This window comes from Sciurus vulgaris, assembly GCF_902686455.1.
Source record: "Sciurus vulgaris genome assembly, chromosome: 7".
NCBI classification, from domain to species: Eukaryota; Metazoa; Chordata; class Mammalia; order Rodentia; family Sciuridae; genus Sciurus; species Sciurus vulgaris.
In genome coordinates this window covers 127271396-127284479 of record NC_136467.1, presented here as the reverse complement: position 1 = coordinate 127284479, position 13084 = coordinate 127271396, and the positions used below count along the sequence as shown (strand labels likewise).

The 13084-nt window shown below is 44.3% G+C and overlaps 1 protein-coding gene across 1 annotated transcript; it reads right to left on the bottom strand.

Moving 5' to 3' along the window:
- Positions 1-3267: 3267 nt before the first annotated feature.
- On the bottom strand, positions 3268-11365 carry TRIM10 (tripartite motif containing 10). The gene is made up of 7 exons (XM_079148236.1): positions 10513-11365; positions 8979-9074; positions 8145-8375; positions 7330-7352; positions 6673-6788; positions 5479-5511; positions 3268-4115 (listed from the first exon to the last, which is right to left on the bottom strand). Exons 1-7 carry the CDS (start codon positions 10939-10941, stop codon positions 3598-3600), a joined length of 1446 nt encoding a protein of 481 aa, XP_079004362.1. The 5' UTR covers positions 10942-11365; the 3' UTR covers positions 3268-3597.
- Positions 11366-13084: the final 1719 nt, after the last annotated feature.

Here is a 13084-nt window from a genome sequence, read left to right as displayed (position 1 = left end):
TCAAGGAAAGAAGACCCCTGAAGGGATAGCTAACAACCCCTGAATCCTCCATTGGGTTAGTGTCACAGAGAGAATCTGTCTAGAAGTATCCCCACCAGGAGTGGGAGGAGACTGAAACTAGAGAGAGAGGTCAGCGGCGCAGGTGCCTGCCAGGACCTCTGCCCTGTTCCAATGGGACCATAGATGATTGGGCCAGGAAAGGGTATCTGTCCAGCAGGTGGTTGACCAATTGAGTCTATGGGGTGGCCTGTTGAGAAAAAATTTGTCAAAGAGGGACCGTGGTGATTAACTGAAACCATCAGGTTCTCCTGGGAATTCAAAAGGCATCTGTGATAACAGTATTATTAGTTGGCAGGGAGACCACTGCAGACAGCAGCAGAGCTACCACACAGCAGATACTGAGAGCACAACCCATGTTGCTGAGTGATCACAGGATGGTCCTGTCTCTATACTTCCTTGGACCTGAACCCTCTTTCCTAACATTTCTTGGGCATATAACACATAATCACATGATGGCCAGGAGCACAGGCCTGGGAGCCAAACCCCCTGATTTCCAATGCTTGGGTTGCTGCTCACTGTCAGTTGATTTGGGACCATACTCAGCCTCCACCTCTCAGTTCTCTCTTGTACAAAATAGGATCTTACTAATAATACCTACCTCATAGAGTCGATGTGAGGATTAAACGAGTTAATATATAAAATATTTATTATGGCATCTGGCCAAAATGAGCTGTGTTTGTTGTTATTTATCAGTATTTTTCAAATTTCTATTTCTTCCTATGAGAATTGGCAGTGTCCTCCATACCCGGACCCCTGCAGTAGTTTCTCTTGAGGCCTGAGTAATGGTGGAAAATCTCATTTTCCTTATTTTGATGTCTGTTCTTATAATAAACTTTCCTGTTATCTGAACTAATTGGAGTGGGTCTTCTTTCTTTGCAATAGAAAGAGCTTCTGTGTTGCAAACTGTGAAAAAAAATCAGGGATAAACCTGTGAATGTCAAGTGGTCGACACTGGTGTCCTGGGGAGGGAACCCAGCGTCTGAATCCAGCAAGAAGAGCATGGAAGTTCATTGAACTGCTTTATTGTGAGGTTATTGTGTTTTAGGATCTATCTACTTCCTCCAAAAGCAAGTACTGATAGGAGGAGCAGGTACTGATAGGTCAGCATGAGTATTTTCACTCACCAGCAGTTTTATTCCCCAGTTTAAGAAATAAAAACCTTCCCCCCTCCCCGCCCCCCCGAATCCAAGTTACCCAGGTATGGAGCATAGCCAACATTAAAATATTCACCAGGATCCCCAGGCATCTACTTTTGAATGAGGCAGTGCAGCCTAGTAGTTAAGAGCTCTTGAATCAGATATAGGTTAAAATCCTGGCTGTATGATGTTGGCCGAGCAAATAACCAAAACTCACTAGACCTTGGTTTCTTAACTTCAAAAGGGGTAACTCACAGAGTTACCAAGATTAAGTGACATAGTTGTGAAGCCCTCTGGCAGGCTTGGATCTTCATTTACACATACTAAAGTAGACTCATCTTATTTTTATTTATTTATTTATTTTTGATAACAGGGATTGAACCCAGGGGCACTCTTAACCATTGAGTCACATCCCCAGACCTTTTTTATATTTTGTTTAGAGACAGGATCTTGCTGAGTTGCTGAGGCTGGCTTTGAGGTGATCCTCCTGCCTCAGCCTCCCAAGCCTCTGGGATTACAGGCGTGTACCACTTCGCCCAGCTTCATTATCATTTTTAAAGGTCCAGCAATAACCAATAGAAACAAACAAAAAAATACAATCCACTTTCTAGTGGAATGCCAGGCTTGGGGGTGTGGATATGTTTTATCATTATATAGGTACGTCGTTATTTTGGGAATATACAACATTTGGTGTGAAATACTGAACGCTCTCAGAAAAAGTCATTTGATCCCCTCAGACCCCTGGCTCCTGATCACCATGACTTTTCTACCTGCTCCTCAGAGGATGAACTTCTCAGGGGAATTTTAAGACTGGGCCTAACTGTGGTGCCCTCTTCCTTTGCGGTGGCACCCTGGTGGTTCACCTTCTCATGGAGGACCAAATCAGAAGATGAAAGGAACTAAAGTTTATGTAAGGGCAGGGTAAACAGACATAATGTTAAAGAGACTGTCAGTACAGGGCATGTGTGAGCAGAATAAAATGCCACACCAAGAATCAGAAAATAAATGATCATCACTCAGTGCAGTTAAAAAAATATTTTCATGATGCATAGGATCAATCCCACCTTGGGATGACAGATATCACTTTCCAAATTCTAGGCAGACATTTGTTGGTGCCCATATCTGTACTAGAAAGGGGCTTACCAGACCCAGCATGATCACAGCCCCTCCACCTGTCTTCCTGTCTCCCACAGACCTCTCTACTCCAAATCGGCTCATCTTCATATCCCTGATCTCCCCTCTTCCACTCCATCCTTCATATGTAACTTTTTGTCTATCCCTAGAGCAGCCTCAGCTCTCTTGGATGAGGGACTTAGGCCCTCAGTTCATCCTCTGACCTTCGCCTGGGATTCTTTTATCTAACACAGGCTTGCAGATGGTGCCATTTCTGCTCCCACAGCTGAGCTCTTTGTGACTCTTTCTCTTCCATCATCTCATTTCTTGACCTCACCTTGATTAGGAACAAGGTTTCTCCCAGGGGATGAGTGTGGTCTTCATGTTACGGCTTATGGTAAGCCTCCCTGTCATCTTTTCCCTAAGGCCCTGTATCTTCGTCTCACTCAAAGTGACACCACCAGGAGGAGTGGGTGGTGAACGGTGTTGGGTCGGGGTGGTGCATGTCTGCTCATGAGGACATGGAGATGACCAGCACCCCCTGGGTCACAGCCCATCCGCCCAGTTCTTTGCTGTCCCCATTTCCTAAGGTGCTTCTTCCCCTTTGTTCCTCACTCAACACATGCCTCCTTTACACCCACTCCTTTCAGAAAGCTATCCCTGATTCTCCTTTGAGCTTCCATGATGCCCAAGTTGGACCCCTGTCACAGAAGCCACTAAACTATGCCAAAATATACTCTTTATGTCTCTGTGTCTTCCCAGAGATCCTTCAGATCCAAGATGAGGTTTTGTTTGTTTGTTTGTTTGTTTTTGTTTTTTTTTTAATTTTTATTTTTGAATAGCCAGGGCTACCTACACTGTTCAGTTCATAGTTGGCACACAATAAATGTTCCTTGAAAATATGAATAAATGAACTCTAACTTTTTTTGTTAAGAAGACAAGATGGAGAGAGGTGAGGGTCCTGCTTGAAATTATACAATTGGTTGGTTACTAGGCTTGGTCATGAACCGAGGTCTTCTGACTCCAAATCCAGTGCTCTTTCTCTATTTCTGTGATTGATGGTGGTGAGGAGAGCTGGTAGCAATGGAGTTCCCAGACACCCAGACCGTCTGCTGGGCATTTGGGGAAAACCTTGATCACTGTATTAAAGTTCATCTTACCATTGTCTCTTTCCATCACATCTAAAGAAGCCATTTCTATTCCAATTCTTTCAGATGACCCAGTCAGGGATCAAGTTCACATGTGCTTGATTTGAGTCTTGTCTTTGGAGGAAGGTAACTTCACTCTCTCAGTAGCTCAGAGAGAAACTGGACCCTCGGCCCCAGAGCCCAAAGAAGGGAAAGACCTTCCCAGTGAAGGAGGCAGTGAATGTGTAGATATGCTCATGGGTGACAGCATTGGCGAAGGTCACCCAGCCCACCTCGTAGTCAAGAGATACCCGCACCTGCCGGAGCTGCTCCTCCAGGGCCAGTCTTGTGGGGAAGGAGGCCAGAGCAGAGACAAAGCCCCAGGCCAGCCTCAGAGCCCACACACCTTCTTCTGGACGCAGCCGCAGCTCCCCCTTTCGCCGAACGTCCTCACTCACCACACCCACGGTGCAGCTGCCCCCATGGGCCAAGTCCACGTTTACCACCCACGTGTGTCTCCCACCTGTGAAGCCACTGTGGGCCAGGACACAAGTGGCCCGGTCAAAACGCTGGGGGCTTTCTGGTGAATTCTGCCATTTGTAGGAGAACCGAGCCCGTTTGTAGTCTTCAGACAAGAGGAGCTTAGGGTGGGAAGTCTGGGGGTCTAGAGAGATATGAGCTATGGGAAAAACCAAAAAAGAAAAAGGTATCAGAAAACATGCTATGACCTTCAAGGACAGCCTGAAAACTCCTCTTTGCACCCACTTTATAGTGTTATAACACCTCTAGGGACCAGCAGCCTGCATATCACCTGGGAACTTGTTAAAAATAGACTCTGGGAGTCTGCATCTTAACACCATGCCCAGGGGATTACTCTGAGGAGCCTCAGAGGGTGCTATAGGCCTTGTTTGGTTCCTGTCCTGCTGGGCTGCAAGAAGGGCCTGCCTGCTGGACTTTTTGCTGCTGATACACACAGCTGCCCCTCCTCCTGTCTCCATCTCAGAGGCAGAGACTTTTCTCCCCTGGGTCCCAGCTTCATGATTTCTCCCCTGCTCTCTCTCCAGGGCATGGTGACTCCTTTGCATGCTTTTGCTGCCAGCAGGCTCTCTGAGTCAGCCTTGGGTTATTCACCTGCCTCAGTTGTTCCAAACTGCCAGACTCTGATGGCCACTTTTTAACATCAAAAACTTTGGCAGAATCCTTCAAATTTTTATTTTTAGTATCCATACATTGAGGAAACCCCATAAATTCAGATCTATCCACGGGTTAGGGAGCTATCCCAACAACTCCATGACTCCTCCTCTACAGTGTCTTTAGCTGATAGATGGGGACAACCCTGCCCTCTTTCAAACTGTCATCAATGAAATGACACCTGAGAGGGAGCAGCTCTCTGAGAACGTGATTATAAATCCAGACCAAAGTCCCCCTCATGCAAAAAGGCTTCCCTAATAGGCCTATCCTATTCCAATTTAATCTTTATATCCACTCAACATGTGCAGATCGGAATGTGAGCTTCATGAATAATACATGTGCCCCTATCCTTTCCATTATATATATACATATTGGTTCTAGAACTCCCCATGGGGACCCCAATCTTCAGATGCTTAAGTTCCTTATATAGAATGGTATAGTGTTTACATACACATATCTTCCTATATGCTTTAAATCATTTCTAGATTACTTATAATACACAAAAAGATGTAAATGCTATGTAAATATGTTATACTGTATTTTTAGGGAATAATGACAAGAAAAGTCTGGCCAAATTTAGTACAAATGTAATTTTTTTCTGAATATTTCCATCTGAGGTTGGTTGAATCAATGGATATAGAACCCATAGATATGCAGGGCTGACCCTGTGTGTGTATACACACAAATATGTATAAGGAATACATAAGCATATATATATATATATATATATATATATATATATATATATATGATGTATGTGATTACATATATGATTATTGTAGTGCTCAGTATAGAACCCTGCAAGATTATTCATCCTTTTCAGGATCTCCAACCTGATGCAGACTGCTTACCTGGCTCATAATCCAACTCAAAGCAGAGTTTTTCTGTAAAGAAGAAATAAAACAAGATGAGATTTTATTATTTTTGAAACCACAGAACACCCAGTGATGAGGAAACAGGTCCAAAAGAGGGAAGGGACAAAGAGAAGAATAGAATTTAGAATCCTTGAGGCCAGTGGTTCTAAATTTGAGCTTGCATTGGAATTACCTGGAGCACTTGCTAACACACACCTGATTCAGATTCCCATGCTCTGGTGTAGGCTACAAAATTGTATTTCTAACAAGTTCCCAAGGGGATAAAGATACTGTTGCTGTTGACCAGGAGCCCGACTTTGAGACTCACTGCCCTATGTCTGAGTGGGCAAGGGCTATATCTGCTTTGCTCACTTTGTATCCACAGAGCCTAGCACATAAAAAATGCTCAAAAACATCTGCTAGATAAGTAGGTAGATTTATTTTCTGTCCTGATTAGAAATAAATTTGGGAATAGTGAAAGGTCAACCTTGGTTAGAGTAAAATTTCCTTTACTGCCAGGTCACTAGGAATGCTTGTAGGAAGTAGATTTATAGGGAAAGTTCTTCCAGGATGACATTTTTGTGGATGGGTCATCATTTATGATGTCATAATGGGGGGTGGTGCAGATAGCTACATTTCCTTCCGGACTCTCAAACTCTCCTCACCCTTTCCTACCACTACTCCCTGTTCCAGAAAAGGGTGGGGCACAGTTGCCCTAGGGGCAGCCCAGCTCTGAGAACTATATTAACAGAAGGAAAGTGAAAGGGAGGGAGGGGTGAGTCAGCAACTACAGAATAAAGATAACCACTGTCACAGGTTATGAAAAATTAACAATGTTTATCATCCAACACTTATGTTATTACAAATGCTGCTGTGAATTTTTAAATGATTGGGAATGATAGATGATTGTCATTCTCTTTTATGTTACTTAATGCCAACTGATTAGTTTCGTTAAAGTATTTTTCAAATCAGTTGAAACTTTTTCCCAGAGATCTTCACCTTTATTATCTCTCTTTCTTGTTACATCATCCCAAGAGGCAGATTTTATCAAAAATCTGCAAATAAGGAAATAAAGGCACTGAAAGGGAATAAACCTCACCAAAATTCACAACCATTTGGCACTGGAACATGAAGACCAATTCCGAACCCAGGCTTCATGCCCACCTGTATGGCGGCCTGGGGCCCTCTTACCCAGGAACTTCTTCATCTCCTTCTGCAGTGGGAGGGCCTGCTGAGGGAAGTCCCGAATCCTCTGGCCCAGCTCAGGAGACACAGCCTCTGGTTTCCGGCACTTTCTGGTTTCACATCTAGGACACAGAAATGACAGGGTCTGGGAGTCAGATGGGCATCTTCTAACATGGCTTGGAGACACCAGTTCCCACAGACATCCTCTAGGACAGACAGCACTGCTATCCAAGGGTGTGCCTCTACAGCTGTAAATGTGAATGTATTTTGACATGTGGAAGCCTACATGTGAATGTACACCCTTACTGTGAGAATTTTGTATCTTTGTATGGCGACAACTAGGTGTGTGGTGTATGTGTGTGTATTTATTTATTTATGGCACTGAGGATTTAACCCAGGGGTGCCTGACCGCTGAGTTACATTTCCAGTCCTTTAATTAATTAATTAATTTGCAGTGCTGGGTGTTGAACAGAGGGCCACATACCTGCCAGGCAAGTGCTCTATTATTTTGAGACAAGGTGTTGCAAAGTTGCCCAGGCTGACCTCGAATTTTCCATCCTCTTGCCTCAGGCTCCTGAGTTGCTGGGATTACAGGTGTGCACCACTACACCCAGCTATATGTATGTATTTATGTGGAAAAAGGAAAGAGAAACTATTGCTTACCTTATTAGAGTACTTCTGATATCCTAGGGGAAAGAGAAAGGCGGGGGTTGGGGAGAAGGATTTAGTTTCCAGCTTTTCTTTACTACTTTTCTGATGAACACAAAAGACAAAATACCCTTTTCTAGACCTATTAGGAAAAAGAACACCAGATCCAAAGAGTTCCAGAGCTTTAGGATTCACCAGGCTTTGAGGCTCAGAGCCCAACCCCTGTATTATATAGACATATACAACCTAATTTATTCACAAACACAAAAAATTACACTTACATACTCGATACAGGTGAGGGGACCTGTCCCTGATATTTAGAGGCAAAGGTGAATAAATTCCATTCCCAGGCCTTCTGTTTCTCAGTCCCTAGTGCAACCCCCTAAATCATGCTACCTTTATGATTCCTTGTTGGGTCCCCAATATCTCTCCTCCAGTTTGAGATGGTGAAATAGACCAGTAAGAATTTTCTGGCAGGTGGAAGGGGAATTCAAGTTTTAAAGAAATAACAACAGACATTTGTTTGCATAGTATTTGGAACTTTTTGGAGTGCCATTTCCACTTCCATTTTACTGTTGGATCCTCACAGAAGCCCTGTGATATGGTAAAGGTAGTATCTTTGCTCTTTGAGGAATGATGGGATGGAGAGATAGAGACCAGAGAGCACAGTGACCAGGGAGCACTTGGTGAAGCACAGTCTATAATTAGGATCTCTAGTCCTGTGACTCATTTTCCATCTGGGATGCAGAGATGCCTGAGTGAAGGAAGTCTGGCTGAGACAAGGCAAACCAGGGTCACAGAGAGCATGGTGGGTGGGGCCCAGGCCTCACCGTCAGGAGCTCCCTTGCCGGTCTCTCGCTCTTCTCCTCCAGCTCTTCAATCAGGGCACTAAACCGGCAGATCTCTCCAGCAACCAGAGAATCAAACTCTTCCTGTTGCTTCAAGATGTCCCCATCTAGCCTCTCCAGTTGCTCTAAGAGGATGCTCCGCTGTTCCTCCAGGAACTGGCTCAGATGTGCAAACTCAGAAATCACCTGTTGTCTCTTGGTGGCCACCTGAGTCTGAGGAGGCAGGACAAGAGCCAAGTTGGACATTTTCTTCTTCACATCACCTCTTCCATCATCTCCTCCCTTTCCTCCTCATCTGTTTTCTTCTTTTTCTTACTTGGTCCTACCTCCCTCTTGGCCCAGATCCATGCCCTCCAAGGTTTGGTGGTAAAATCATAGCCCTCAGCATCCCTGCCATCTCCCTGGTCCCTAGACAGATCTGGAGGGAACTGCAGCATGGTTTCCTTTCCACCTGCCATTCCATTTCTGGGAGCTGGACAGTCCAGCACTGCCTCAGCACCATCTGTAGGAGCTTCTAAAAGGGATGGGGCTCAGAGGAGGTGGAGGGGACACCTGACCTCTTGTCTTGTAGGAAGCACACACTAAGCTATTTTACAGTCATGATCTCACTTATCCTTGCAGTAATTCAATGAGGTGGTATTTTAAATCTCTATTTTACAGGTAAGTGAACTGAAGGTAGAGAGTTGCTTGAACTCATACAGTTAATTGTCAGTGCCAGGATTCAGACTCAGAATGACCTTAAAGCCCTATACTTGATTTCAGGGAAACTCTGGACACTGAGGAAGGGGAGGGAACTGGGAAAGGGTGATCACTTACCAGGAGGACTTGTATCCTTTTATTTTCTCTTGATTGTATTTCTTGAATCTCCTCTCTCTCTTTTCTTAGATTCATAAGACACTTTTGTATTTGTTCCTGGGGGAGAAGGAGCACAAAATGCTAATATGGAAAAAATGATTTATTAAAGGGTGTCATCTCATCCAATCCTCTGCCTCTGGGAATGAAGTGCCCCAAGAAAGGAGTCTGTCTCTTGGTTGACAATGCCTGAGTCATCATCACCTTGACGGCTTACACTCTTTGGGTTTTGTTCCTCTTGCTTTGTGTTCCAAGAATTTTGATTTGGACTTTCCCCCTTCCTCCTGTGCTATTAAAGGCTATGAGTTGGTTTTCCCTTTTCTTCTGGTTAAACATCCACTTTCTTTTGCATCTGGTAAGTGGTCTCTCTCTCTCTCTCTCTCTCTCTCTCTCTCTCTCTCTTTCTCTCTCTCTCTCTCCCTCCCTCCCTCCCTCCCTTTCTTTCTTTCTTTCTTTCTTTCCTTCTTTCTCCCGCTTCCTCTGTACTGAAGATTGAACCCTGGGGCAGTCTACCACTGAGCTATACTCCCAGCCACTCCAAGCCCTTTTTATTTTTTACTTAAGATAGGGTCTTGCTAAGTTGCCCACACTGGCCTCAAACTTGTAATTTTCCTGCTTCAGTCACCCCAGTCACTGGGATTACAGACATGTGCCACCATGCTTAGCTTGGTAAGTGCTTTCTAGGATCTGTTCTGATATACTTGAAGCTGATATTCACTGAAATTGTCCCAACTTTCTGACATATCCCAAAGGGAACATGTGCAAATAACAATGCTCTCTTTTACTAGAATCAATTATCTAGGTATGATTACAGAAGGGAGAAGAAACGTGTAAATGCAGAAGTAACTGATGAATTGTTTTAAAACTGCTTATTCTAGGATGGACTTAAGAACAGGTACACACACATAAATGCCCATATATGTATGTTCACAAATACATACAGATTTCTCACCATCAAGTGCTAATTAACTAATTAAGGTAGCCACACATACACTCAGTTGTACTAAAACACTATATAAACAACGAAAACCAGCACACACTCGTTTAAGAGATAAAATCATATACCACATATATCTATCCAAACTACATATACAAACTAATTTATTCACAAACACAAAAAATTACACTTACATACTTGAATACATACTCAGACCCACACCTAAACACACTATTCCCCCTTGTGAACATTAGTACACACACACACACTGTGTGATCATTTCCTCAAATACAAGCATGAGACACATACACTCACATTTTGGTCACTCATTCATTCAATAAGAACTTACTGAGGTCCTATGGTCTGTGGACTACAAATAAACAATATAATATACTCTCTAAATGATAAACCTGTGATGTTCTGTGCCTGGTTTTACTGCCTGGGTGACCATATAAGAAGGGAGAAAGAATTTGGATTCAGGGTGGTCCAAATAATCTACAACTCTGCTCTGCTTCTCATGATCCAGTCCAACTTGAGCCCACTCTGGGTCCCCTTTCCTACCCGATAAGGACCAGCAGCGTCCTCCAAGAAGCGTACAGTGTGGGCCCCATGCTCCCCGGCTTCACGGCACACCACACACAACTGCGCCTCATCATCCTCGCAGAAGAAGTAGACCTTCTCTCCATGCTCCTGGCAGACATCCTCCTCCTCTGGACCCAGCGTGGCCACCAGCTTGAGGCGCTCGATGTTCTCCACCACATTGGCCAGCTGCCAGTTAGGCCGGAAGCTCCCTGGACGGAAAGGCTCTTTGCAGAGTGGGCAGGTGAGGGACTCCTCGGATTCTGAGCCTGGGATCTCACAGTAGCGAGTGAGGCAGCCCCGGCAGAAGTTGTGGCCACAGTCGATGGTGACAGGCTCCCTCAGAGTGCCTTGGCAGATGGGGCAGTTGACCTCATCTACCAGGCTGGTCACAGAGGCAGCTGAGGCCATGCTGGTGCTGCTGGCCCTGTGCACTCCTCAAGGTCACTCTCTCTGCTTGGTTTAGGTTGGAGGGACTGGGAGAGCAGCAAGGTCACAGGGTGCACACTCACACACTCACATGTGCACACAACAGACACAGACATAGTCATGCACACTCAGACAAGGCACCCACTTGCATCTCTGGTGCCAGGGTTCCTTTTCCTGCTTGGGAACAGACACACACCTGCCAATAGAAGAAATGGAGAAATGGCAGAGGAGGGGAGGAAGAGGGCTCACAGCATTCCAGAGATGGCCTCAGTTACTGTCTGGACCAATGATCATGACCTGGGGTTTGCCGTTGCTTTCTGTCAATCCAGAGACCCTCGCAGTAGGAGCATGTTGGCATCTCAGCTGTCAGTTACGGAAAGAAATCAGTCTTCTTTTGGGGACAAGAGGGAGACTGGGTACCAGAGTGATGATGCCACCCCTGCCTCCCTGCAATATGACCAACTGCCTCCAGGGAGATTGGCGGTATCGGCCATCCCAGGGCTTGACAGTCAGCAGGGAGGGGAGTGTGGGGACTCAGATAAGGGCCTGTGCTGGGGTATACTTGGTGGTGTCCCAACTGGTTTCCAGAGGTTTCAAATGAGTTCAAAATGCATCCTGCATGGGGGAGGAGAAAGAAAAATAGTCATGACCAGCCTTTCTGTACCATGACTACACACCTTACACTGATAAAAGCACTTTAAACCCATCATTTATTTAGTTCACCTATCTGCTCTATAACGCTGGTACTATTAGGCTTTCCTTTGTGTAAATTAGAAAACCAAGGCTTAGCCAGGTTCCCTCAGCTTGCCATAGGTCAACAAGTAGGAAGTGACCAAGATTTGAAGGCAGAGCTGTGTGTCTTCTGAGCAATATTGTCCAATAAAAATACAGTACAAGCCACATATGCAATTTATTTATTTACTATAATGAAAGATGATTTTTTTATTTGTTCACGTATGCAACTTAAAATGTTCTAGTAGCCTTTTAAAGGGTAAACAAAAAAAAGTAATTTTAATGATATATTTTATTTGACCCACTATTTCCAAAATATTATGACTTCAACATGTAATCTGTATGAAACATGATGATGATGATGATGATTAGTAATAGTAGCAGTAGTAATAGTAGTTCCAGGGATTGAACCCAAGGCACTTAACCACTGAGCCACATCCCTAACCCTTTTTTAAATGTTTTATTTAGAGACAGGGTCTCTCTAAATTGCTTAGGGTGTCATCAAGTTGCTGAAGCTGGCTTTGATCTTCCTACCTCAGCTCCCTGAGCTAATTGATTACAGGTGTGCACCACCATGCCCAGCTACATAAAACATTATTAATGAGATATTTTAATTTCCTTTTATTTATGCTAAGTCTTTTAAATTCAGCATGCATTTTATGCACACATTTCAATGCTCAGTGGCCACGTGTGGCCTGTAGCTCACATATTTGACAATGTAGCTCCAGGACTGCACTCTTGATAGGGGTGGAGGGTGGGGGTGATATACAAAATAGCTGGAGGGAGAAGGGGGAAACAAGGTGCTGGGCTGATCATTCAGGCGAGAATGGAAGGGGGCCTGGTTAATCTGTAGATGCAGGTGAGCAGAGAAAGACTCCAGGCTTCTTGATCTTTGTCTTGGCTTAAAGTGCAGGAAAAGCACAGAAGAGGCCTGGAGACTTAGATTGTCCCCAGCCAGTGGCTGTCAAGTTCTGTGAGCTTCAGAGGTGAGTTTACCTTTCTGTTTACATCTTCTCTGAAAATGAAAGTAATGACATCTGCCCCAAAGGGTGGTTATTAGAATTGGGTCTAATAATGTGAAAATAGTAAACCCTAGATAAATAGAGTGGAATCTGTTTATCTCTTTGACTAATTGAGTTTTCTACGTTTTTTTTCTTTTTTTTTTTTTTTTTTTTTTGGGTACTGGGGATCAAACCCAGGGCCTTGTGCATGCAAGGCAAGCACTCTACCGACTGAGCTATCTCCCCAGCCCTCTATTTTTTTTTTTTTTTTATCAACAAATCATTTGCTTTATGGTTTCTTGTCTTTTTCTACCTGCAGTTAAAACATAAAATAAAATCCAGGGTTAACCAAACTCCAATGGAGATGGTGGTCCACGGCAGTGGGGGATTTA